Source organism: Phascolarctos cinereus, unplaced genomic scaffold, assembly GCF_003287225.1.
Source record: "Phascolarctos cinereus isolate Bilbo 61053 unplaced genomic scaffold, phaCin_HiC Scaffold_7;HRSCAF=346, whole genome shotgun sequence".
Lineage (NCBI taxonomy): Eukaryota > Metazoa > Chordata > Mammalia > Diprotodontia > Phascolarctidae > Phascolarctos > Phascolarctos cinereus.
The window spans coordinates 113,566,120-113,592,735 of record NW_027556180.1 but is presented as its reverse complement, the minus strand read 5'-3'; the positions used below and the strand labels follow the sequence as shown (position 1 = coordinate 113,592,735).

Genomic DNA, 26,616 nt, shown 5'->3' with positions numbered 1-26,616 from the left:
AAAATGAAAAAGTTGGATAGATAACCTCTAAAGTTCATTCTAGTTCTAAGAGTATGAAAAAAAAAACCAAAACATTGAGGTTGAGTTTGTTGTTGTTGTTGTTGTTTGTTTGTTTTTTGTTTTTATCAGACCCTGTAGAAATTGCTTTGGTATAGGGAACTTAAAAGAAGTCTTTGAAAGATAGTTCCAAATGGACCCAGTTACAATAAAGAGATAACAGGATCCTTTGATGAGGTAATAAAGTGCCCATGAGTGAGGTATAAAGAAAACCAGATATTTTTATGAAGAAAGATAAACCATGCCTCCCCTCCTTCTACCAAAGATCCATCTTCTACCACCCCTTCCCAACTTTAAAGTAAGTCCAGGTGGATTTCACACTAGAAGAAAAACTCAACTTCAAATGAGAATGTTAGAAAATTAAAGGAGGTAGAGAAGAGGAGGATGCAAAAAGTCACTGGAGCTGGAAAAGTGGAAGCTTAGAAAAAGGCAGCCATTATAGGGAATAGAGTCAGAACTGTGGGAACAAGATTCTTTGGAATGAATGAACATAAGAGTGCTGAAATCACTGTCTCCCCTCCTCCTCCAACCCCCAAAGATGCCAATGTGATAATACAGTATTTCCTTCTTCCCTTTAGGCTCCTTTATGGGAGCTTAAAGCCTTTCTATTTGGGTGCAAGGAAAGTATTTTACTAATACTTTTTTAAATGTTTACTTTGTCTTAATAAACAATGTTTATATTCCTCCTCCCCCACTGCATGATTTCAGATTATCTCTGGGCTGAAGCTATTGAGAGCTGAGAGAGGGAAAGATCTAACATTTAGAAGTTTTGCCAGATGCTTTCTTCTCTGTCTGGGGGCTTGGGACTGAAAATGATAATGAGAATTACAAACCCATTGGTTCAGATTCTCAGAGTAGAGGGAACAAAGCATTATAATGAGAAGTCCATCGCCAAGGATTCTTAACTATGTGTGTGTGTGTCTATGTATGTGTGTCTATGTGTGTCTGTGTCTGTGTGTGTGTTTGATGGGCGCCTTTGGCAATCTGGTAAAACTTAATACTACTGTTATCTGTCACCTACATAACTGAAATATAGTTAGAGAGAGAGAAAGAGAGAGAGAGAGAGAGAGAGAGAGAAGAGAGAGAGAGAGAGAGAGAGAGAGAGATGGAGCTATAGATGGAACTATAGATACAGATGTATCTTTATATTTTTTTTATCCAAATTCATATTCAGACTAAAAACCCTTCATCTAAACAATAATTCAGTAGAACAGCAAAGCAAATAAGAGTAGTTGAACATTCCTGTTCATTGCACCATTATTATGCTAGAAGCAGAAAGGGGAGAAAAGGCTAAAATATAGCACAGATGACAACAGGTAGATAACCAAAAGGGATTTTTGACGACCTTTGGCAGGTTTGACATATTCACCATAGAGGATTTATAAGATAGTGTGGGCAAGAATGTGAAGGGGAATTGTTTTGAGAATCCATTGATACAACCCTATTATTGATACACTTCAAATTACTTGCGTAAAATAAATCTTTGTTAAGAAGCATGTTCTTATATATCATCATTTTTACTTTAAAAAAACTTTATATATATATATGTATGTATGTATATACATATATATGTATATACATATAGGTGTTTTTTTTTATTATTTCTTTTTCACCTATAATAATGACGATGAAGGTTGCCCACAGCTACCTTCCGAAGTTTTGGCAGGAGTTAAGTCCAAAGGTGTTCATCTCTGTTTGGTTGATGAATAACTGTTTGCCATTTAAAACAAAATAAAACCAATAGCTATTCATGATATTGTAAGGAAAAAAATCCTCAACTTAGGTTTGGGGCTTTCTTGTCTTGTTCTCTGACAAATAGGGCTAAGACTTGTTATTACCCCTTTTTCCCATAATAAATTTCTGCCTGATCAAAAAGAACTGATTTGGAAAAAAAAAAAAGGAACATCATTTTATCCTCTTAGTGATTCCCTGGCTCTCTGCTGTGGGCGAGACTTTTTAAGGATGCTCAGCTCTCAGTATACTAGGGAAAGAAATGCTTTAACTCACCCTTTTCTGAAGCTTTAACATAAATTGTTGCCTGGAAACCCACTGATTTTTCACTGATAGAGACCTCTTCTGATGCTTCTTTTGTGCAACACATAGAGAAGCATGGCATTGTCTTCAGAATAAGCAGTTTGTCTCCAATGTTGCAGTGGGCATTTTTGTTGTGGAAAAGCATCCTCCTCATGCTTCTAACTGGTAAAGAAACCCCATGAAAGAAGGAACATTTGAAGAAATATTTAATATATAGGTGGGACAAGAGAGACTGTGAAAGCAAGACCTTATACATATAAATAAGCATAAGTGATTCCACATTCTACACAGTTTAACAGTATATGGTGAGAGTAAAGTATAAGTCTCAACAAATAAATTGTTGGTGTCTATAGAAAGGGAGATTATACTCAAAAAAAAGAAAGGAGAAAGAAACAACATGGTATAATGGAATAGCTACCTGTTAAATTTCAATTTCTTCATCTATAAAATGAAAATAGTTGGCTATATGATCTCTAAAATGTCTTCCAATTAAAAATTGTTTGATATAACTAATCCCAAATATCTATGAATAACACATTTTGAAAGAGGATGGAGAACCTTTAGAATGTAAACTCCATGAAAGCAAGTACCATCTTTCTGCTGGAACTTGTATTTTCAGTGCTTATTGCAGTGTCTGGCACATAGCGAGGGTTTAATAAATTCTAAAGTCATAAAAGTTTATTATTGTTAAACGGATTCCAGGGAACAAAACTGAAGTGGAGACTTATTACTGCATACAAAGTAGAACAAAGACAGCTTAATGTACTGTCTGTTTTCTCTTCCAGATGAGATTTAGCAATCCCTTCACAACTGCACCTAAAGAGTTTCATTTAGTAGGCACCTTTTTTAGATCACCTGGGCCGACCTCTTCATTTTACAGAAACTAAACCCTGAAGAGTTTGAAAAATTTGCCTAAAACCACCAAAGTAGTTTGAACCCAGGTCTTGTCACTGTAGATAAAGGACTTTTCCCACTGCTTTATGGATAGGTGATTGCTTGGGAGATCTTGAAAATTCTGTGCTGATGGCCAGGATTCCCTGAATTAAAAATCTTTCCTTAGGCACTTACTGAATGTGTGACCCTGGGCAAGCACTTTACCTTTTAAAGTTTTATCTCCCCAAGTATAAAATGAAGATAATAATTGTATCTACATTGCCAGGTTGTTGTGAGGATCAAATATAATGATATTTTTCTTGAGAATTGGGACTGACTTTTTTTGTCTTTCCTTATATCTCCAGGCTTAGCCCAGTGCCTGGTACTAAATAGGTGTCTATAAATGCTTGTTGACTGACTGGCTAAAATCAAATGAGATAATATACATAAAGAGCTTTACAAAACATAAAGCACTATATAAATGTTAGATATAATTAGTTATTATGTCTTAAATTATGATATGAATCATAAATATATAATTGGCAATAATCACAGTAAAAGGGAAAACTGGAGAAAGAAAAAATGAAAGTCTTATTGTTAACTTAAATTTGTTTATTCTTTCAGAGAGATTCCCTTTTCCATACTTTGAAGATTTTGTAATCAGCACTATTTGGTTAAAGTATACATGCCCCACCAAAGGAAGAAAAATAATGACAAATTCACCTAGTAAGGGACCTGGAGTAACAAGAGTTGTGGGTGAAATAGTTCTAATTAGCACAGTTTTTCAGCTCAAAGTCAAACAGGTAAAAATCAGGTCAAGATGGCTATTCTTACTCGTCTATTTCAGTTTCAGTGAGGCCTATGATGATAGAATCAGTGAAGAGGCACCTTGAAGATAAATTGGTTAGGCACAGTCTTTGGAATCTAAAGTGAAAAGCAAAATCGGAAAGAAAAAAAAAAGCTCATTGTTGGGGTTGCTTGCTTTTTTCTTTTTCGTATGAAAATCCACTACAAACCATAAAATTGTGGAACCCACAGTGCTGCAAGACATAACACGGAATGACAAATGTGCACTTTAACATCAGAAAAGCCATCATGTATTGCAATTAGATGAGGAAAAAAAAACATGCTTTATATAAGCTTTTTCTGGGGAAAAAAAAAGAGCCATATCATGACAAGAAGCTGATCCATTATCTCTGTCCTTTACAGGACTGCCCTACTTAATATCTGACTCAGTAACCTACTTTACTCCATTTGGTTCCACTTAAGCCCATTTTCTTTGTACCTGGTGTGTGACTTTGGAGATCAAGGTCGTCAGTTTGCACCAAGTCACAGAAACAACTTTCAAAAACTTAAATAAAATTGTGCCAGCTGTCACTCTAGCAACTTGTTTTCAAGATTGGGGGAAAAAAGAAAATCCTTTATAGCATGGATCTCCTTCCTGGAGTTTTAAGAGCAGGCTTGTACGGTGGAAACTGAGTAATTTTGCCTCCTTTGGTATCCCTTGCATAGTGCCTGGTACCTAGTAGATATTTAGTAAATATTCATTGATTAATGTTATCAGATTGATGTTAACATTTGCACATAAGAACAGTCTTAAGGCTATGGAAAGCTGTGTATATATTTAGCTTACCAACTATAAAAGCTCCAGTTCTTCCTTGTTGATTTCTCCATGTTTGATCTCTATCTTACCGCTGGACCTAGATGGCTCTGAAGAAGAAAGTGAGACTAGTGACTTTGCATAGCACTCCAATTAAATCCAATTCACTTGTATGTCATGGCATCAACTCCCTGATGTCATGGTCTTCAACAACAACAACAACAACAACAACTTTCTCTTTAATAATAGATTCTAGAATTTTACTGGGATTTGAAGTTCAGCTAAGTCAGTCATGCAGTAAAGATTTATTAAGTGCCAGGCATTGTGCTAAGGGCTGAGGATAAAAGAAAGGCAAGAGACAGATAGTGTCTGCCCTCAAAGAGTTCACAATCTAATGGAGGAAAATAACACATAAAAAGAAGCTGAAAGAGATAGGGAAGGGCATGATGAAATGCAGAAGTGCAGCCAGGTGGGAAATTATGAGATGGCTGTCATGGGCACCCTCCTTAAATGGAGGATCAGGGAGGAACTCACCAGTGTCCATCCCCTAATCTCTATAATCAGAAAGACCAAAAGGCCCTGGGGGCAGGAGATACCCAGAAGGTGTGACTTTCAGAGCTGATGTGATCTTTCTGTAAGATGAGTTTATGGAGACAGTGATGAAGCTCACTGGTCTAAACTATAGACTGTAAAGATTACATTATTTTTCCTTTTTTGGAAATCAGAAAAAAAAAATTTACCCTTCTCCAGTGCTGTGGTCATCTCTTATTCCCCACAATCTTTTATTAACAATGCATAGACATCACATCACTGTTTTTAATACTTCAGAATATAATTTATCTGAGCCAACTTACCTGAATTTATTAAGGGCAGATAAGTGTTATCTTATTTTCTCCTTACTTATTTTGATATCAGCTCCCTACTAACCATTTTCCTTTGAAAAAAAAAACCATAAGCACAAGAAGAAAAAATGAAAAACTACCTTTTTGTTAACTATTATAATCTTCCTGTCCTTTCTTTTATCCTCTCTTCCTCAATGTAGTTAAAAAAACAAAACACAAAGAAGCAAAATATTACTTATGTTATCCCTATCTTTCCTGACTTGTTTCAGCTCTTTGTGAGCAATAATACTCTTTAAACTATTCTTGCAGTAATATGCCCCTTTTTATATTCATTTCTGAAATCTGCCCTTTCTCTCTCTGTCTGTCTCTGTCTCTCTGTCTGTCTCTCACTGTACATATATATGTATATACATACACACACACACATACACACATATGTATGTATGGATGTATATAAATTATATGTGCATATATATATATATATATATATATATATATATTATACAACTTCTCTTTTTTCTTCCTCATTGGAATTTTAAATCATTGTATTTTCAGGATTTCATTCTTCAGAATTTCACAACTTTCCTGGCCCTATTTCTCTTACAGAATTTGAAAACCTAGGATCCTACCTAACCTTCTTCTGAATACCTTGAAATATGTTCTCCCAAAACCGTGGGTATACATCAAACTATCTCTGGCGCACATCTATATATCAGAAACCCTAGTAGTCATTTCCACCCAAATACTCATTATTTTCATCCCAGCAAGCATTTTCTTACTGTTAATAGGAATTAAATCCAAAAAAGAAATTCCCTTTTTTGTCCCTCTCATTTTTGAAAAATAAAATCATGATTAAGACATATGAAAAAATTATTATGTGCTTGGTCTTTTGGCAGAGAGAAAGAGATCCAGCAGACTTAATTATTAAAGTTATCACCACTATTCTTGCATGCTTTTGTGCCTGACATGATCTGTTTCACCTACTTATTCTTTCCATCTTGGTCAGGGGTGGCGAACCTGTGGCCTTAAGGCCACATGTGTCCTTCTAGGTCCCTCTAGGTGTGACCGTTTGACTGAGCCAAAGTTTTACAGAATAAATCCATTTATTAAGGGAATTTGTTCTGTGAAGTTTGGATTCAGTCAAAGTGCCATATTTGGGGATCTAGAAGGCCTCATGTGGCCTTAAGGCTACAGGTTCCCAACCCCTGGTCTAGGTGGTCTTTAATATACTGTGATGGCAATAGTCTTTCTTCTGCAATTGATTGTCACTCAAATGTTTTCCACATGCCTCCACATTCTGGTATTCCCAGTTCTGTATTTACTCACATAATTACTTATTTAAAACACATTTAAACTCTGATTTCCTGCAGTCTTCCAATTATTCTATTATTTCAAATAAAATATATCAATCTAGAATCATATTCCATTCATATGTTATATTGCAATGTCTCAATGATAAATATAAGGTCAAATTTACCTCCTTGTAATAGGACCTCTATTTAATCTTGCTTCTTGCCTAGACATTTTGTATCAGCATACATTTTGTTTTGAAGGCATGGGTTCTTCTGTTGTCTCCTTTCTTTCTCATCTGCTGTAAACTTTGGGGTGTCTCAACAGTTAGACTTTCTACTTCGCAGCTACTCTCTGTATCTATATTGGAAGAGGGGTGCCTATGCATAGATAAGTGCCAATGTATATTTATACACAGGTACTTTTTCCTGTATCATTTCTTTATTAGTCTAAAATCCTGAGGTTTTAGACGAAACCTCAGAAATCTATATCTGTAGAATTTGGGGAGACACAAAAGAATCTCATGCTGCATATTTTGGTTTAAAGTTATTTAGATGTTAGGGAAAATATTTTGCAGGGAGGATCTGAGGAACATCATTGTACCCCCTTTGCTAAAAGTATTTTAAAATTGGATTGATACCTACCGGTTATTGGAAATACATGATGACCTGGTAAATTTCCTTTGACACAAAGCTGCTATTATTCTTGTGAAATAGTGAGAAAAAGTAGGACTTAATCTTCAGGAGAACTGAGACTCCCTGCTCCCCTCTTTTTATCTACTTAGCATGAACTTTGTGTTCATTACAAATAGGCAGGGTCCCCAAGGGATCACCAAGCAAGATCACTCATTACAATGGTAAGAAAAAAAAAGATGAAAAATGAGAGAAAAAGAAATCAAATTCTTTCCACTTTCAACTCAAAAACCAATAACTGAATTTTGGCCTTGAGCAGTCAGAGTGTATAGATACTTTCTGTATAGAACCCAACACATCATGAATGCACCATGAATATTAAATAAATACATTTTGGTAAAGTGCCCAGCACAGTATCATGTGCTGATGGGTACTTAATAAATTCTGTTTGATCATGTTGGCTACGAATGTGCACAAAATATTAATAAATGCAGTTCTCTTCCATAATAAGACTCATATACAGCCCCACAGGACCAAGACACTGTGTGAGGGGGCATAAGGTAGGAGGTGTGTACACAGACTTGATCATACTCCCACTGAGTATGTGTCAGGAGACTGGCAAGGAAAGACAAACTTCCTAGAGCTGATTTAAATTGCCAGCTCAATAGAGGCTGGCAGAGAGAGTATAAAGTAAAAGCCTTAGAGATGGTTAGGAAAACTACACATTTGGTGCCTGAAGTGAGGCTAATTTCAAACATCCTTTTGAAATAAGTCAACATGGATATAAGGATCACTTAGGGCTTCTGTTAATATTGCTTTGTGGCAGTAGCTGTCTATGCCAAAGGTACAAAGCCTTTCTAGGGTACATAATCTACATAAAGGCAGTAGGAAACTCTTATAAGTCACTGCGACTATAGTAAGGTATTACTGATCAGGATTTCAGGCAAGCATTCGATAATACATGGAGAAACCACTGTCAAGCTAGGCATCTTTTCCACCCATTTCTTAAAGTGCCTGCAGTCCTCAAATAAAGGTTAGCAAAGCTCAAATAAATATGAATAAAGTACATCCAATCCTGAAGTATTTTTTAGTAAAAATCAAATCAGGAAATGTTTATTTCCTAACAACTGTTATTCATTATGGGAATATAATTTATTATGTTATGGAACTGTATTTATTTAGGAAATTGTTATTAAATTAGAATTTATATTCAAGGAACATTTATTAAAAAAAGTAGAAAATAAAACTCCCTAGCAACAATCTTTTTACTCTCTTTATTATTTAATTTCCCCCTAAAGGGTAGTTAAGCCTCAGTGGCAGAAAAAATAACTTCATGCTTTGGCTTAGTCTGTATTTGTAGACTCATTATCTATGATGCTTGGGAATTTCTCAGCTCAGAGCTGTGCTGATCACTATTACCATCATTAACACTATCAAAAAGCATTTAACACATGTCTACGTGTAGTGGCATTGCACCAAGCTCTTGGGAAAAAGTCATTAAGACACTTTTCCTGCCATTTAAAGATTTATACTCAATAGAAACACTATTTGGAAAAGTGTATATGTTAGAATAATAAATAATCAACATTTTTTCATGTGTGTCCTATATATACTCTGAGAGTAGAGACTTTTCCCCCATAATTTATATTTAAACTCACAATGTTTAGACATGCTTGGTAACCTAGTAAGTACTCAATAAATACTTGTGGATTTCATTAATTGATTGATTAGAGTATCTGTAAGATCACAGAAACACAAACTACAGTGGATAAAGAGGCATGGAAGGGTCTCAATTTGTACTAGCAGGGGATAACCATATGAGATAAAAGATTCATTAAAGTAAAGAACTATTATTATACATGAAAATAAAATGAAAAGTGCCTAACATAGTGAGTAAAAGGCGAATGATAAAAATGAGGCATAGACTGACTAGGTTGAGATGGAAAACACTGCCTTCTTTTAGATTAATCTGAGCAGATTTCATGGCAGGAGGGAGTTGAAGAACAATTTGAAATAACAAGAGTAGTAACTGATGCTTCAAGAATGTCCAAAATAGTATATGCATCCTAAACCAATCTTATGTCAGAGATTTGAACAAATAGTATGGCATAAATTTGACTTAGAAAAAGAGGGTGATTAGATGAAGAAGAAGAAAAAAAGACAAGGGAAGAGAGTGAATTAGCTTTGAAGTGTGAAACACTTAGAGGTGATCTAATGTACAACATTGAGTACCTGAGACAGAACACTTAAAATTATGATGGCACAGGCAAAACTATGAACATTGAAGAACATATGGTTGTACGAAATTTTGTTATGAGACCTTTACTTTGAATAAAGAGCTATCAGCCTACCCTTTTCAAGGAGAATTTTTCTCATTACTGTACCTCAGCTAATGGAAACTGAGATATCCAGTAGGGACCTAAAGAGATGAAGCCAAGAAATGGGTAGTAAAGAGAAGTAGTGACTACAAAACAAGGAGGGAAGACCAGTAGAGAGGATGATATGCTCAGTGGAGAACAGAGATGTGATACCTGAGAATATAGTAATAACAAGTATTGATAATGGTGCTTTAAAGTTTGCAAAGCATTTCCCATGTTATATCATATGATCCTTGCAACAACCCTATGAGGTAGGTGCTATTATTATCCATATTTTACAGATGAGGTGAGGCTGAAAAAAGTAAAGCAACTTGTCCATGGTTTCAGAATTAGTGAGGGTATGAGCATCTGAACTTAGGTCTTCCTGATTGGCTATAGCCCTCTATAGATTTACACCTACGTTGGTACAAAGAGACAACATTCTTGGCAATGATCACATGCTCAGTGGAAAGGAGAGATTTGATTCCCATTAGAGCACAGCAGAGAATAGTTTGATGACATTGAAAGAGGAAACCAACGGCTCTATTGTATCACTTGTGAGTTTCTTTGGCTGAACCAGGCAGTTCCTGAGGAATTCTGAGGCACAGGATTCTACATTGTATGCTCTCTCTATGTATATTACCTCCATGTGTTTTGCCTGGTTATATATGTTCTTTGCATCTTTTCTATGCTGGGTGGTGAATTCTCTAAGTCCCTTGCAGCTTTGAGGCTCTGAATATGAGCTAGCTAAGTGGCCAACAGAGTTTTACAGATACAGGTATGTATAGGTATAATTTTACACATTCATAGATGGGGGGGGTGGAATGGGAATGGGAACAAGCCCATAAAATGTATAATAAATCTTCATCTCTGTTGGTCCACATAGTACATGCTAAATAGTAGTAAGCACTTTGTTTGTGGAACTGATGTATTTTTTTCAGTGCTGCATTCATTCAGTCAGTCAGTCAGACAGTCAGCCAGGCAAGCAGTCATTCGACCAGTCATTTCACTAAAAATCTGTATAACTAGCAAATGACATTTTACATATGGGAAAGAATTTTTTAGGAGTGAAAAGTTTTTTGCAATTAGATAATAAACTAAATCATAAGATAACCTGAGTGGGATATGGCCAAATTTATAGGAAAATAAGAGAAATGTCAGACAGATAAAATGTGACTTTAACATATCTTTCATCCAGTACTTGACTTATAGTAAGTGCTTAATAAAGGCTTACTCATTTATCTACTCATCTGATTAACTTATATGCTCATAATTTATTATTATCAAAACTTTGTTGTATAAAATCTAGTTTATTCAGAGCTACAAGTAGAGATAAACAAGGTGAGTAGCCTAGGGTATAATATATAGGGAGAGAATACTGAATGTTGTGCAATGCTTTTGTGTATGGGGGTGATCACTCTAAGATTACCTTTCATCTACCATTTTTGTGAGTCTATGTGTATGTAAATGTTTATATATATACACACACAGGCCCCATATATACAAATATGCATGTCTATATGCATGTAAGTATATACACATATATGAGGGGTAGCATAGCATAGCTAATACAGAACCAGACTTATAGTCAGGAAGACCAGTATTTAAGTTCTGCCTCAAAGGTAGAGAGATAAATGATAAATAGATATAGATACTGATTTAGGTGGCATAGTGGATGACGTGCTGGGTTGGGAGTCAGGAAACCTCATCTTCCTGAATTCAAATCTGGCCTCAGGCACTTACAAGATTTCTGCCCCTGGGAAAGGCACTTAACGTTGCTTACCACAGTTTCTTCATCTGTAAAATGAGGTGGAGAAAAAAATAGTAAAATCATTTCAGTATCTTTACCAAAAAACAAAAACAAAAACAAATGGGGTCATGAAGAGTTGGACATGAATCAAAATTACTGAACATACAGATATTCAATACATGAATATATCTAATATATGTTTATGTGTATGGGTTTTTTGCATGATGCATTTTGTTTTACCCATTGGACTGTGAGATCCTTAAGAATAGGGACTAATTTTGCCTTTCTCTATGTCCACAGCACTTAGCACAGTGCCTGCATATAATCAGTGCTTAATAAAATCTTGTTGACATGGTGTCATTTTCTAGTAAGGAAATTGGATCAAGAAATGCAGATTGGCACCTGCTTTGAAATATATAGTCTTGGAGAATTGCCTAGGGAAACTCAGAGATTAAGTAACCTAACCTATGTCTTATGTTAAAGGCAGGGTTTGCATGACTGCCTTCCTGACCCCAAGGCTGGCTGTTCTATATTCACTATGCCATGTTACCTCTCACATATGTTGTAAATATGTGCATATGTATATACCCATACATATAAAACAACCATTTAGTAAAAGTACAACTTGACCGGGAGTCAAGTGATGCATCTAAGACACACTGGCCGTTTGAACCTAAGACAAGTCACTTAACCTCAGTGTCCAATACAGTGCTCTGAGACTATTGAAGGAAAGGTGTTGACCTGCATTGGAAGGGGTAGTTAATTTACCTGGGAGATCCCTATAACAATGAAATCTCAGGTCCAATCAATCTTTATCTCTACAACTTGACAACAATTTCTAAACAACCAGAATGCCAATTTTTAACACCAAATCATTTACTCTTCATCACCAGAGGAATGCCCAAGTAAAAAGTAAATAACCACTGATTATGGATTAAAGAGGTTATATATTAAGTAGGATGCTGAGCAATATAACCTTAAAGATCAACCCAGGTTTGACTCATTCTTTCAACTGCAAGGTCCAAGGCAACTTTAGGGACTAACACAGCCTCATTCTACTCTAAGATACTACCATCTTTCTTTTGAGAGGGTAATCATTGAAGGTCTTATCTTTTCATTACAACCAGGAGGAGAAATCTATCCACAGTATGTCAGGGACACAGCAACATACTAAATAAAAGGGATAAGGAGGAATGCTACATATAATCAGAAAATAAAATTTTAAGTATAATTCCAAATTATTACTGAATACTATTAAACTTCGAATGAAAAGTTAGACAAAGTCTAAATGAATAATGACACTTTTCTGTTCAACAAACTGGTTTACCCTGTAACAGGTCCAATATGGAAAATATTCTACTTGTATACCTGAGGATTTTAGCTTTATAGAATGCTGTGTAATACGATAAACTTTTAATGAAGATAATTATCTTCGTGTTATGTCATACTAATATGCACTCTCCTCAGATAATTATATATAAAGAACATTGTATTTCCTCATTGTTGTGTATAATCAGAAGATTAATTCATTTATGCAACTTTCAATTTTAAATTCAGATCTCCTAAGAAAAAAAAATCACTTCAGTTAATTGAATGTGGAAATTAGTTCATATTTTTATAGTATCTGAAAACTAGCAAGGGACTTAATATACCCAGTTGGGTTTCTATATTATTACAGCTCAGGTACACTTAAATAGAATTGAATATTATTTATTTATACTTTTAGTTCAATTAAGCCAAAACTACTGATAACATGATGTTTGGTATTAGTGTGTGCATGTCTGTGTTAATGAGTATCCCAATTTAAGAAATAAATGAATATTGAAATTATTGCTTTCCATAGAGTTGTAAACATTTTAAATAGTCAAAGCTATTTATTAGTGGTGAGTTAACTTATAGTAAATCATATAAATATTCACCAATATGTTTTAAGTAAACATTTGTCTATACAATATGATTAATAGGATTTACTTTATAAAAGTTTAAGCACTGGGTTAACTTTTTTTTTTATCACTTTTACCATTCTTTGAGATTAACATATTCTGTATCTGTTTACTTATATATTACATCCTTAATCAAATAAGGTCCTTAATTGAGAGATGTCATCATTAGCAAGAAATTAATTTCCATCTCTGTTTTTAATGTATGAATCAGTTACATAATTTAAATAAAATTTTCAACTCTAAAATGATATTAAATAAGTGTTAAAATAGCTTTCAACTGAACAGGAAAGCCATTTGAGAGTTAAGTTTTAGTATATCAATTAAAAGGCACCATAAAATTCATTTTGTTATAGTGAAAGTCAAGCTTTCTGAAATATATTTTATTATTAATATCTTTCATTAGAAACTCTTGAAGCATAACATATAACTCAATAAAATCTAATTCTAAAGCATTCATTTAGAAAGCTTTCCCTAACTCAGACGTATCTCTTTTCTAAATTGATTGGCAAGCTGTAGTTCTAGTTAGGAGGTGAAACTAGCCAAAATAGCTAGACCATGAATAGTAGTTTGCCAATCCAATCAAGATCCTGGCACCTTGGCTGTTAAGACTATCGAACAAATTTACCAGTCATGTCAGTTGGACAAGAAAACATACCCATTACCTAGCAAGCCATAAGGGGGATGCCAAGAAAATGAATTTTAATAACTTTGTTTTTGCTTTTATTTTGGTTTTAAGGGAGACTGACTGTGGTAGATATAATTCTTATTCCAATTTGTATAGTATCATGCAACAGCTATATAGTCAATTGGAATTGGTGATGATCTTATTGTATGCTTTATCAGGTGCTACAACTATTGAGAAGTATGACCTCAGAACAAATTTATGGATCCAGGCAGGAGTGATGAATGGCAGAAGGTTACAGTTTGGTGTGGCTGTCATTGATGAAAAGCTGTTTGTCATTGGTGGTCGGGATGGCTTAAAGACCTTGAACACAGTTGAGTGTTACAACCCCAAAACCAAGACTTGGACTGTTTTACCTCCAATGTCAACACACAGGCATGGTTTAGGTAAGGATATCAAAATTTAAAGATGTTATATTTTGCATTTGCTTTGGTTTATAATGTAAAATGCATGTTGAAATGTTCAACGACCATATCTTGTCAATTATTTGGAGGTGAATAATCTGAATTTTGGTTTTATCTGAAGCAAATCTTGATTTATAGCTAAATTGACGTAATAGTAACTCTGGTTGTTTATATATTTTGTTGACACTACCACTTCATCCATTTACTTTTACAATCAAGATGTAGAATGAAAGCCAGCAGGAGTTTGAACTGAAGTCCTTTTAAGACCTCTGCATTTCTTTTAAGTCCAAATTATGTTTATTATGTCTAGATCACAATAAAAGTAACATATTATTAAACTTACAGAAAAAAAGCAGTTCCTAGACTAGCAGAGTAAATTTGTCTGACAGTTCATGCTGTCTGTCATTGATGTGTAAAGAGGAAATTTGGGAAGAATCAAGTTAAGGTGCAACATTTTAGACCTTTGTAAATTAGCTATCTATGACAAATCATTTGGTTATTTTTATTGAGTTACTACAAAACTCTTTAAATTTTAAACTAAACAAAATATGGGATGTCTCAGCACCAGTAGAATGGCTACTAATAAACTGATTCTTTGGACATGGCAAGCAATAAAACAAACAAAAGAAAAGGGGGGGGGAAATGGTTCTCGGTGTTGTGTCTATCATGATGATGGCAGAGTGGCAAAAAAGAGAAGATGAGAAGAAATTCCAAATTTGTAACTTGTAAGTTTCATTTTAAATGTTGTTATCCTAAACATGAAATCCTTGTCCAGTCACCAAAGAGTTAACACAGTAATAGAAGAATTGAACTATGTCAATACTGTTAATCTTGCTGAAAATAAAACCAAAAGATTTAAGGAAGTTGGAGTTAACAGAAAAATGTCTCAAACTATTCTTTTGTTATTATCATAATCATCATAAATTCAAAGCTCAAAGAGACCTAAAAGTCCATCAGATCCTATCCTCTCATGTTAAAGATCAGGAAACTAAGGCACAGATTGGCTAAATGACTTGACCAAGGTCACACAGTGACTAAGTGTCTGAGACATGATTTAAAACCAGGTTTCTTCTTGATTCCACATGTAGTGCTGTAGTTAAAGGGTAGAGTTTGGTCCTTTACATTGAAATGCAGCAAGAAATATCCCATGGGACCTTTGTTCATCTTAATATTAAAAGCAAAATAAAAGTACTTCCATTAATATACCTTAAATATATGTGGATGTATCTTATCAAATGAAGGGAAAAGTAGGCAAAATCTTCCAATCAAGTCAGTATGTACAACACTGATACTTGGTGATTTCAAAGCATATGAGGAGAACACTGAAAACCATTTTAGAAAATGGACTTTAGGATTAGAGAACAAAAAGTCCAAAGGCTTGCAGATTTATAGAACTTTCTTACTGTATTGATACTACATATCAAAATTGTGTTACTATATCTGCTTCATCTCTTCATCTCATCTTTATATTCTTTTTTTTTTTTTTGGTTAGGCAATGGGGTTAAGTGACTTGCCCAATGTCACACAGCTAGTAAGTGTTATGTGTCTGAGGCCGGATTTGAACTCATGTCCTCCTGAATCCAAGGCCGGTGCTCTATCTACTGTGCCACCTAGTAGCCCCATCTTTGTATTCTTTCTGACCATTTCCATTTCTTCCTATATTCCACAAGCACTGAGGTGTTAAAGGTCAAATATGTAGTTTCTAATTTTACTAATGATGAATGTACTATTCACCTCCTATCTACCCAGAAACACATGCATATATGCTGACATATGCATATGTACATTTTAAAATTTTTATACCTCCCTTAAATTCTCTATGATCCTGACTGCAACTTCTTAGTAACTGAATTCTTTCTGGCCATAAGTAATGTTTTTTCTATGACCTGGAAGATTTGGATTTTGGTCATGATGATGTTGAAGGTTTTTATTTTGGGATTTCTTTAAGGAGGTAACTGGTAAAATTCTTTCTATTTTCACTTTGCCATTCTGGTTCTAAGAGATCTGAACAGTTTCACTGAAAATTTCCTGAGATACAATGTCAAGGCTCTCTTTTTTTGGTAACAACTTTCTGATAGTCCCAAGATTCTTAAATTATCTCTTTTCAATTGTTTTTCCAGTTCTGTTTTTTTATGAGGCATCTTGTATTTCCTTCTATTTTTCAGGCTCTTGTTTTAATATTTCTTGTGATCTCATGGAGCCATTAACTTCTGTCTCGTTCATCTAATTTTTAAAGATAAAATGTTATGTCTCTTGCGCTAAGCTGTAAATTCTATTTCCAGGAATTTATTCTATCCTCCATAGCTCTCATTGGTCTCCCATTTCTTTCCTCTACTTTTCTTATTTCATATATAATAACATTCTTTCTCTGCCTCTCTGTCTCTCTGTCTTTCTCTCTCTGTCTTTCTCTCTCCCCCCAGCCACTCACATACCCCAAGAAATCTAGATGAACTTGTTGTCAGGCTGTCTTTTTATTTGAGGTTTTCCAAGAAGATATTTAGAAGTCGTTTTCTTCTTGTGAAGTATTGTCTTGGGCATCATTGTCACCATAATATTTTTTATGGTGGGGTTCTTTTTTTCTTCATCTTTTTTCAAGCTTTACATCCTGAATTTGCACTTTACATCAGGGCCATGCCTATGCACTGCTGGAAAAAAACATTTGGGTGTTGTTCTGTCCTGCTTTATATTATATAGGTTCTTACTGTTGTAGAAATTGAGTACTATATTCTTCAGGGATTTCAGGGGCAGATTAAGCAGTGCACCCGCATGTTTTGGGTGAAGTCAAAGTAGGCTGATCCAGGGCAAAGTTTGGTTGCTTCCTTCCTGATCTGAACTTTGCAAGATCCTGACCTCTGTTTGTGTCTGAGCAACACAACTATAGGCTTGCACCTGTTTGGAGCTCCAATAGATTGCTGCTAGACCAAACTGCTGTTAACTAGCTAGAAGATTCTATAGATTCAGAGTGATAGAACTGTATGATTGCTCTTGGACTCAGTTCCTTTCCATAATTAGTCTTCTGCAGACTTCAAACTGGACTAAGGGATGTATCTGAAACCCTGCTCTGCTTCTATAGGCAAAGGCACACAACTGTTCCTTCCTTTTATTCCAGTTCCTTCTGCAATTCACAGCCTCAGTCCCATAACTGCTCTGTGCCCTTGTCCTCCACTCTCTACATTCAAGACCCCCCACTCTGTGCATATTGGATCTGTGAACCAGCTCTGGGGTATGAGGAACATAGCTTCCCTTTTATATATTTTATCTGTTCCGTACAAAGTATCAAAGCCCTTGGTTCTGCGACTAGGACCTCTTCTTGCCCTATTATGCAACTGATATCTTCAGTTTAATTTCTATACCTAAAGGGTTTTAGTTTTGTCTTTCTGGCCTGAACCCACTCCCCATTGTCTGAAAACTTCCTTGTTTGTCTCCTTGTACAGAGCATGACTAGAAAAAAAAAACAGCTTACTGTGATTTTTTCTTGAATTTACCAGTTCAGTGTAATGTGTTTTCTGGGTCTTGGTGTAGTATTTGTGGAGGAAAGCAGGGCTATACTGTCCTATACAACCTTGCCATGTCTTACGTGCACTTTTTCCTACTTGCTAATAAAAAGGAAATTTTAGAAGATATCACTTAGTCATGAATAGAAATTAGTAAGATGCTAATGAACTGGTATATGATGAAAATGATTAGGACATGAATCAATCTAACATAAATTTATAAAATAGATGTTTTCTTTAGCTTTCTTTAGTATCTCATCTTCTCCTAGAATCTAGGCAGCCTTCTATCTTCCTTTTTTTTTTTTTCCTACCTAACTCCACCTATAATATTATAGTTTGAGGAATCACTTACAGGAATATTTACATTTTAATAGAGCAATCATAAAAGTATTATTAAGAATATTTCCCCATTGATGGAATTTTGAGTCATAGCAGGCCAATGAATAAGATGTTTGTGTATAAAGGAGGTCCTTACTTATATCCCTTAAATCACAGCATATGTGAAGCTATTCACTAAAATGCTGGCAGTGATTAGAATGAAAAGGAGGAAGAGGATGATGACAATAACTACGATAAGAAAATACTTTCCAAGTATGCTTTTCCTACATTGAACTAATGGAAAAATATTAAAAAAAAAAGAACATAAATGAGATTTCATGTATTTTTTCTGCCCTATGAAATAAGGGAAATGGTGAGATATAGTAAAAAAAAGTTTTATTTGGAATTGGAGGACATGAACAAATCTGACTTTCTCATTTATTGTAAACTATATGGTTGGGCAAGTCACAAATTCTTTAGGCCTCCATTTCCTCATCTTTAAAATAAAATCTTTGGACAAGATTATCTCCCTGGTTCATCTTCCAACTCTAATCTTTGATCTCAAGATCTTTTGAACATTATGCCTTTATTGGTAATCATTTCCAAGGTGGTAAATTTTAAAGCAACTTCTAAGACATGAGGTTCATATTGCTTTAGAATGTCCCAACTATTGTACCCTACAAACATCTAATTTAACAGAGTCATTTCAGTGGAAAGTATCATGATCTACCTTACCATGATATCTGTAACCATTCCTATAGTTGCCTGAAGCAGCCTTATGTTAAATATATGTTAGACACAGTTTTAATTACATAATTTTGTTTAATCTGAGGTTAAGGTATCATTTAAATCTTTTCATTTCTAAATTTTAACTTTAAAAAAATGATGTGGAAGTACAGAGCCAAGATGGCAGGGTAAAAGCAGTGACTTGAGTTCTCCCCTAAACCCCTCCAAATACCTGTAAAAAATGGCTCTAAACAAATTCTAAAACAGCAGAACCCACAAAAAGACAGAATGAAACAAATTTCCAGCCCAAGACAATCTAGATGGTTGATTGGAAAAGTCTATTGCACCAGACTGGGAGAGGAACACTGTTCAGTGTGGGTATAGGCAAAGACCAGGCCTCAGCGAACTTGCAGCAGGCCTCAGAGGACTGAATCATGGGCAGCTATGGCAGTTTGCAGACATCTCAAACCAAAAACACCAAAAACAACTTAGAAAGTCACTAGGAAAAGTCTGTTGCTACAGTAAGAGAGAAGCTAGGTCCCAGACCCAGTCTCAGCACAGCCTTGGAGCAGTGGCTGCTTCCTGAGCTTGGCCCACAGAGAGGGAATCAAGTAGCTTATTAGAGTGGGATTGTTGCTAAGGCAGGAATCTCTTGTTTTGCCCGTGCTTAGATCTGGGTCACAGTTCCGGGTGGCAGTCCTGAGGTGAGGAGGAGTGCTGGTGTGATGGAGCTTATAGTGGCTATGCAGAGAGAATCCTTCTTACAGTTCCAAGGCAGAAAAGAGTGCTTGCAGTCACTCATACACCACAGTAGAGTCCAGGAAAGGAGTAAACACCTTGCCTTTCATCATACCATCTTGGAAGAACTGAAAATTTGCAGGTCCCTAGAAGTATCTCTGAAAACAGTTGCACAAAACCCCTGAAGCTTGGAAGAGTACGTTCTCCACATTGGAGCCAGACCCTTACCTTAACAAAAACTAAAACTCAAGTAATTGGCTGGAAACATGAGCAAACTGTGCAAAAAAAAAAGTTAGACATAGAATATTGCTTTGGTGACAAAGAAGATCAAAACATACAACCAGAAGAAGACAACAAAGTCAAAGCTCCTATACCCAAAGCCTCCAGGAAAAATATGAATTAGTCTTAGGCCATGGAAGAGCTTAAAAAGGATTTTGAAAACCAAGTGAGAGAAGTAGAAGAAAAACTGGTAAGAGAAATGAGAGTGATGCAAGAAAATCATGAAAAACAAGTCAACAGCTTGCTAAATGGGACCCAAAAAAATACTGAAGAAAATAACACCTTAAAAAATAGCCTAACCTAATGGCAAAAGAAGTCCAAAACACCAATGAGGAGAAGAATGCCTTAAAAAGCAGAATTGACCAGATGGAAAAAGAACTCCAAAAGCTCACTGAAGAAAATACTTTATTAAAAATTAGAATGGAGCAAATAGAATCTAATGACTTTTTGAGAAATCAAGACACTGTAAAACAAAACAAAAAAACAATATGAAATATCTAATTGGAAAAACAACTGACCTGGAAAATAGATCCAGGAGAGAGAACTTAAAAATTATTGTACTACCTTAAAGCCATCATTAAAAAAAAAAAAAGCCTAAACATCATCTTTCAAAAAGTTATCAAGGAAAACTGCCCTGATATTCTAGAACTAGAGGGTAAAATAGAAATGGAAAGAATCCACCAATCACTTCCTGAAAGAGATCCCCAAAGGAGAACTCCTAGGAATACCGTAGCCAAATTTCAGAGTTCCCAGGTCAAGGAAAAAATATTGCAAGCAGCCAGAAAGAAACAATTCAAGTATTGTGGAAACATAATCAGGATAGCACAAGATTTAGCAGCTTCTACATTAAAAGACCAGAGGGCCCAGAGGGCTTGGAATATGGTATTCCAGAAGTCAAAGGAGATAGGATTACAGCCAAGAATCACCTACCCAGCAAAACTAAGCATAATCCTTCAGGGGAAAAAAATGGACATTCAGTGAAATAGAGGACTTTCAAGCATTATTAATGAAAAGATCAGAGCTGAATAGAAAATTTGACTTTCAAATACAAGATTCAAGAGAAGCATGAAGAGGTAAACAGGAAAGAGAAATCATAAGGGACTTATTAAAGTTGAACTGTTTATATTCCTACATAGAAAAATGATATTTGTAACTCATGAGACCTTTGTCAGTATTAGCGTAGTTGGAGGGAAAATAGATAAATAATAAATAGATAGATGGAGAGAGAGAGAGAAAGAGAGAGAGAGAGAGAGAGAGAGAGAGAGAGAAGAGAGAGAGAGAGAGAGAGAGAGAGAGAGAGAGAGAGAGAGAGAGAGAGATGGCACAGAGTGAGTTGAAGATGATGGGGTGCTATCTGGAGAATAAAATTAAGGGGTGAGAGATGATTATACTGGGAGAAGGAGAAATGGAGAGGAAGAATGGAGTAAATTATCTGACATAAAACAGACAAGAAAAGGCTTTTACAGTGGAAGGGAAGTTGAGGAAAGTGAGTGAGAATGAGTGAATCTTATTTTCATTAGATTTGGCTTAAGGAGAGAATAACATACACACTCAATTGGGTATGGAAATCTATCTTAACCTACAGGAAAATAGGGGGGAAGGGGATAAGAGAGCCGAGGGATGTTAAAGAGGAAGGCATATTGGGGGAGGGGGTAAACAGAACAAACACTTCTGAGGAGGAACAGGGTCAAAAGAGAGAATAGAATAAATGAGGGACTGGGTGAAGGGAATATAGTTCATTTAAAAATGATGTGTAGGTTTTCTATTGGTTTATATTTCAATAGCATATGTTTTAAAGATGCAGAGTTACTATCAACTTCCATGATCAATTAATACTAATTTTATCCTCATTTTCTATTAAAAGAGTCTCACATTCATGTGAAGTAGGAAAACAAAAGGAAGGGAATAACCTGTATTAATGGTTACGAGCCAGGAAATACGCTGTTGTATAGACAGCATGTCAGTTGATCCTCACAGCAACACAATGAAGTAGCTTTATGATCCCCATTTTAAATTAAGAAAATTGAGGTAAAAAGAGGTTATGTGACTTGCCTAGGATCATATAGCTAGTAAGTGTTTGATGTTAGATTTGAATTCAGGTCTTCTTGACTCCCAATCATATATGTATGTGTGTGTGTGTGTGTGTGTGTGTGTGTGTGTGTGTGTGTGTGTGTCTGTATGTGTGTATATGTATGTATGTATGTGTATGTCTTATCAAACAGAAGAAAGTTTAAGCCAGGATAAGCAAGGCTTGTTTCTAGGATATCTTATAATGGATATTTTCCCCAACTCATTTTGTCTGACTTACTCTTTTATTTAAGGATAGTTAATATTAACTATTTCTGTTACCTTAGCAATGTGACTGATGATTTACTACACAGAAGTCAAGGTAGTGCATCCTCTCATTACATTTTCTAGTTCATCGCTGGTTACCATAACGTCTTCGACACTCAGGTAAACAAAATGTCTTTTTGAGATCTTTGTGGTGATTTTTACAAGCCATCATGATGCAATCCCGATTTGTTGTATCAAACTCACTTCTAGATTTTGAGACTGAATTACATTCTATCTTACATGCAATCCATTTTGCAATCCAAGATTTATGTAAGTTGTTAGTCTTGATTATTGAATTATGTTGCTGTTGGACATATACATATTATATTTCTATGGATGTCAGAAAGAAGAGATCTGAGATCTAGGACTACATGAACTTTACTTTCTATAGCATATAGCACCTGGTCCAGCTGATCTGAACAGATAAGAACCAGAAATGTCCCTCAGCTCCTTTTACTTGAGAATGAGGCAAGACCATGCATTCAACATTTCTGGTTCTTCAATTAAGGGAATAAATTTAGAATTGAAGTTCTGAATAGAAAGTCACCTCTGAAGACACATCTACATACCAGTTGGATGAAGTTTTTAAATAAAGGATGAGTTGCCCTAAAAGAAGTCTACTTCCCTCAATCTGTGACTATTGAACTGTTCTTATATATTAGCTAGAGCCAAAGAGAGAACTCCCACTTCTCCCAATCAAACAACCAGAATGTGACAATTGTTAATTATGTTAACACAAGCTGTGACTGCTCTGAGACCTTATAACACATACTAGGCACTTAATAATTATTTGTTGAATTAAATTCAAACTTATAATGTGTCATATTTTGCATAGTTGGTTGAAAAAACTTTTCTGATTGTTATTTTTATGTAACTACCATGATTAGTGTTATTTTAACATAAACTAGATTATCATTTAAAAGGACTTTAATTATAGTCATTTCAAGAGATGACTTTACAGAGATCTATGGAGCTTAATTTTATTTCTCTTCATTTTATAGATTTTATAGATAAAGCAACTTTCATCTTTGAAGATCAAGTAGGGCTTTATTTGAAAGGGCTCATTATTTCAAAAACAACATTTAAAATGGTTGACTTTTCTGGTTACAGTTATGAATAACAGGGAAATATGTACCAAAAATAAAGAAAAACATGTCTCATTTCAGTGAGTGTTCTTATGAATTATGTGATACTTGTTGCCTGAAATAAAAACTTATCTGTTACTCATTATCTCCATATTCTAATTTTATTTATATATTTTGACAAAAGGAATCTGATTCTCTGTTCAGAGTTATTGATGATTTTTGTATGTTTATAATATGAAATAAAAGGGAAAATAAATAGAATATTTAGTCTAGTTTTCATTAATAAACTGAAGTCTTTTAATCCAGTAGATTTTGCATAAATTGTTAATTTAGGTTCTGTTGCTGATTTAGAAGAATTCCTTAACCTCTCTATCATTTTTTTTTTGTCTAAGGATGGAAGTAACATTATCTTTCCCATCACTACTCACATTAATGCTATAAAGGACTAATTATGTGAGGATAATGGACATATAAATTCCCTGAGATTTCCGATAAAAAGTACTATGTCAAGGATGAGGAATGATTATATAGTCAATATATTAAATTGAACTGAAAGCACATTTATTTCACAAATTATGCAAGATGGAATGATGAGGAATTCATCAACAGACTTTTACTCTGAAATTGTAGCACTCCACACAAATCTATTTCTGTGGAATGGGAACATGATCCATATGTTTTTCTCTACTAAAATATAATCATTAGCAAATTTATTGCAGAGTATGGAAACATTAGATTCCATTTTCCACAATTCCCAATTCAGATGTTAGTTAAGGATACATTAAAACTCCATACATGCAGCTTCTTGGACGTGAAAAGTAGAGAATCTAATTAATCAGTGATTTATTTGGTCTGTAAAATGCCAAAGAAATGATATAGTGGCAGGAAATGACTGAATTGGCTGTGGTTTCATTAGCTTTCTGTTCCCATAGCATAGCTTCTAGCAATGAAAATATTATGAATTGGTAAACATGGTATAACTGGTATAATATGTTTTAAATGATGCCTAGCAAGAATCAAATTCTACTGATTTTATTTTTAAAAAGGTTTAATTACGCTTTTTTTTTGTTTTGATGTTGTTTCTTTCTGTATATAGCACCCATTTCACAGAATTACATCCTATCTTGTAATAAAAAAGGCAAAATTAGCCAACATATTGTCCATGTTTTATAAGATATTTAAATTTTTCTTCCCATAATCTATCACTGTTCTGTGAGTTAGGTTTCATTATCTCATTTCTTTTTTTAATAGTTTATTTATTTTTAATTTTCAACATTCACTTCCATAAGGTTTTCAGTTTAAATTCTCTCCCCATCTCTCCCCTTCCCCTCCAAAGACAGAGTGCAATCTGATATAGGCTCTACTCATGCATTCACATTAAGCATATTTTCACATTAGTCATGATATATAGAAGAATTAGAACTAATGGGGAAAACCATGAGAAAGAAGAAAAAAAATAAAACAACAAAAGAAAAGAAGAGTAAATAGTATGCTTCCATATGCATTCAGACTCCATGCTTCTTTTGCTGGATGTGAATAGCATTTTCCATCATGAGTGATTTGGAATTGTCACAGATCCTTACATTTCTGAGAAGAGCTAAGTATATCAAAGTTAGCCATTGCACAATGTGGCTGTTACTGTGTACAATGTTCTCCTGGCTCTGCTCATGTCAATAAGCATCAGTTCATATAAGTCTTTCCAGGTTTTTCTGAAGTCTGCCTGCTCATCATTTCTTATAGCACAATAGTATTCCATTACATTCATATACCACAACTTGTTCAGCCATTCCCCAACTGATGGGCATCCCTTTAATTTTCAGTTCTTTGCCACCACAGAAAGAGCTGCTAGAAATATTTTTGTATATGTGGGTCTTTTCCCCATTTTTATGATCTCTTTAGGATATAGGCCTAGAAGTGGTGTTGCTGGGTCAAGGGGTATGCATAATTTTATAGCCTTTTGGGCATAGTTCCAAATTGTTCTCCAGAATGGCTAGATCTCATTATCTCATTTGTAAACCTGTTATTCATTTGTTTTTAAAACTACTCCAAATTTGGTTTCCCTTAAGTTATGTTTTCCTAACTTTTTTATTTCCTCAGATTTAGTATTCCTTTATAGGTAGTAATATTTGTGTTCTTATACCAGTATGTTCAGTCATTCCTCCAAACTATAGACTACCAACCTTCTTAATCAGAGTCTTTACCTTCTTCCCTTTGAAACGTACCCTGCTTTTTTTTTTTATCTTGTCTATACATAATTATTTGCTTGTTATCTCCTTATTATACTGTGAGGTCCCCAGTAACAGGTATGGTTTGATTTTTGCCTTTCTTTTTATCCCTAGACTGTAGATGGTAGTACCTTCAACATAAAAGGGAAGTTTGGAAGAAAAATTAGTTTGGAGAAAAAAAAAAGTTAATGTAATTTGAGCCTGTCCATGCCCATCTTACATTATTCCCTTAAATTATTCCCTTTCCTCTCCTAAAAATTTAAAGTGTGAAGGACATTTATTCAATGACTACTATACCAGAATGCAGTGACAGCTAAGGTACAAATTCAGCAGCCCTGAGTTAATGAGAGATGGAAGGGTACAGTATGTGGAGATGATTTTTCAGGGGGAGGGAATTTTTCCTGTAGGTCAGGTTAGGTTATAACATCCTTGTAGCAGCCATACTTGGTTCATGGGAAAAGAACAGGCCAGGGAAATGTTCAAGGTGATAGCATAGTTATGTTAACAATAAACCCAGGTATGGTTTTGGGGAGGAGAGTTATGAAACCCATTTAACTTTCTTTTAGTTGGTTGATGACATATCTCTTAAGGGTCAAACTACAGACTCATTGTATTACCATGGTTCCCACAGGGGCTAACATTCAGCCTCTAACAGGAAACCACTGATTTAAATAGTGACATAACAAAAACATGAATCATGACAGAATTTGCATATATATGAAAAATAGTAATATATGTACAGTATGTTTAAGGCATACCTTTTATTTAATCAATAGAAAGTATGCTTATTTTTTTTTTAGATTAATTAAGTTGTTTAAGCAGAAGATATACTTAAAGACATGCAAAACAGCTATGGGTACATATTATCAGTTACTGAATCCTGGTCAATAAATTAAAATATACAATTATAAATTACTTTTCTTTTTTCTTTCTTATTTATTTTTGTTTTCTGT

General features: G+C 34.8%; 1 protein-coding gene across 1 annotated transcript in view; it reads left to right on the top strand.

Moving 5' to 3' along the window:
- The window catches only part of KLHL1 (kelch like family member 1), a 535,364-nt gene that overhangs the window by 409,904 nt on the left and 98,844 nt on the right, over positions 1 to 26,616 (top strand). The window contains exon 7 of the mRNA XM_020992473.1: positions 14,222 to 14,446. Coding sequence (XP_020848132.1) covers positions 14,222 to 14,446 — 225 coding nt within the window. The remainder of the gene's footprint in view (positions 1 to 14,221; positions 14,447 to 26,616) is intronic.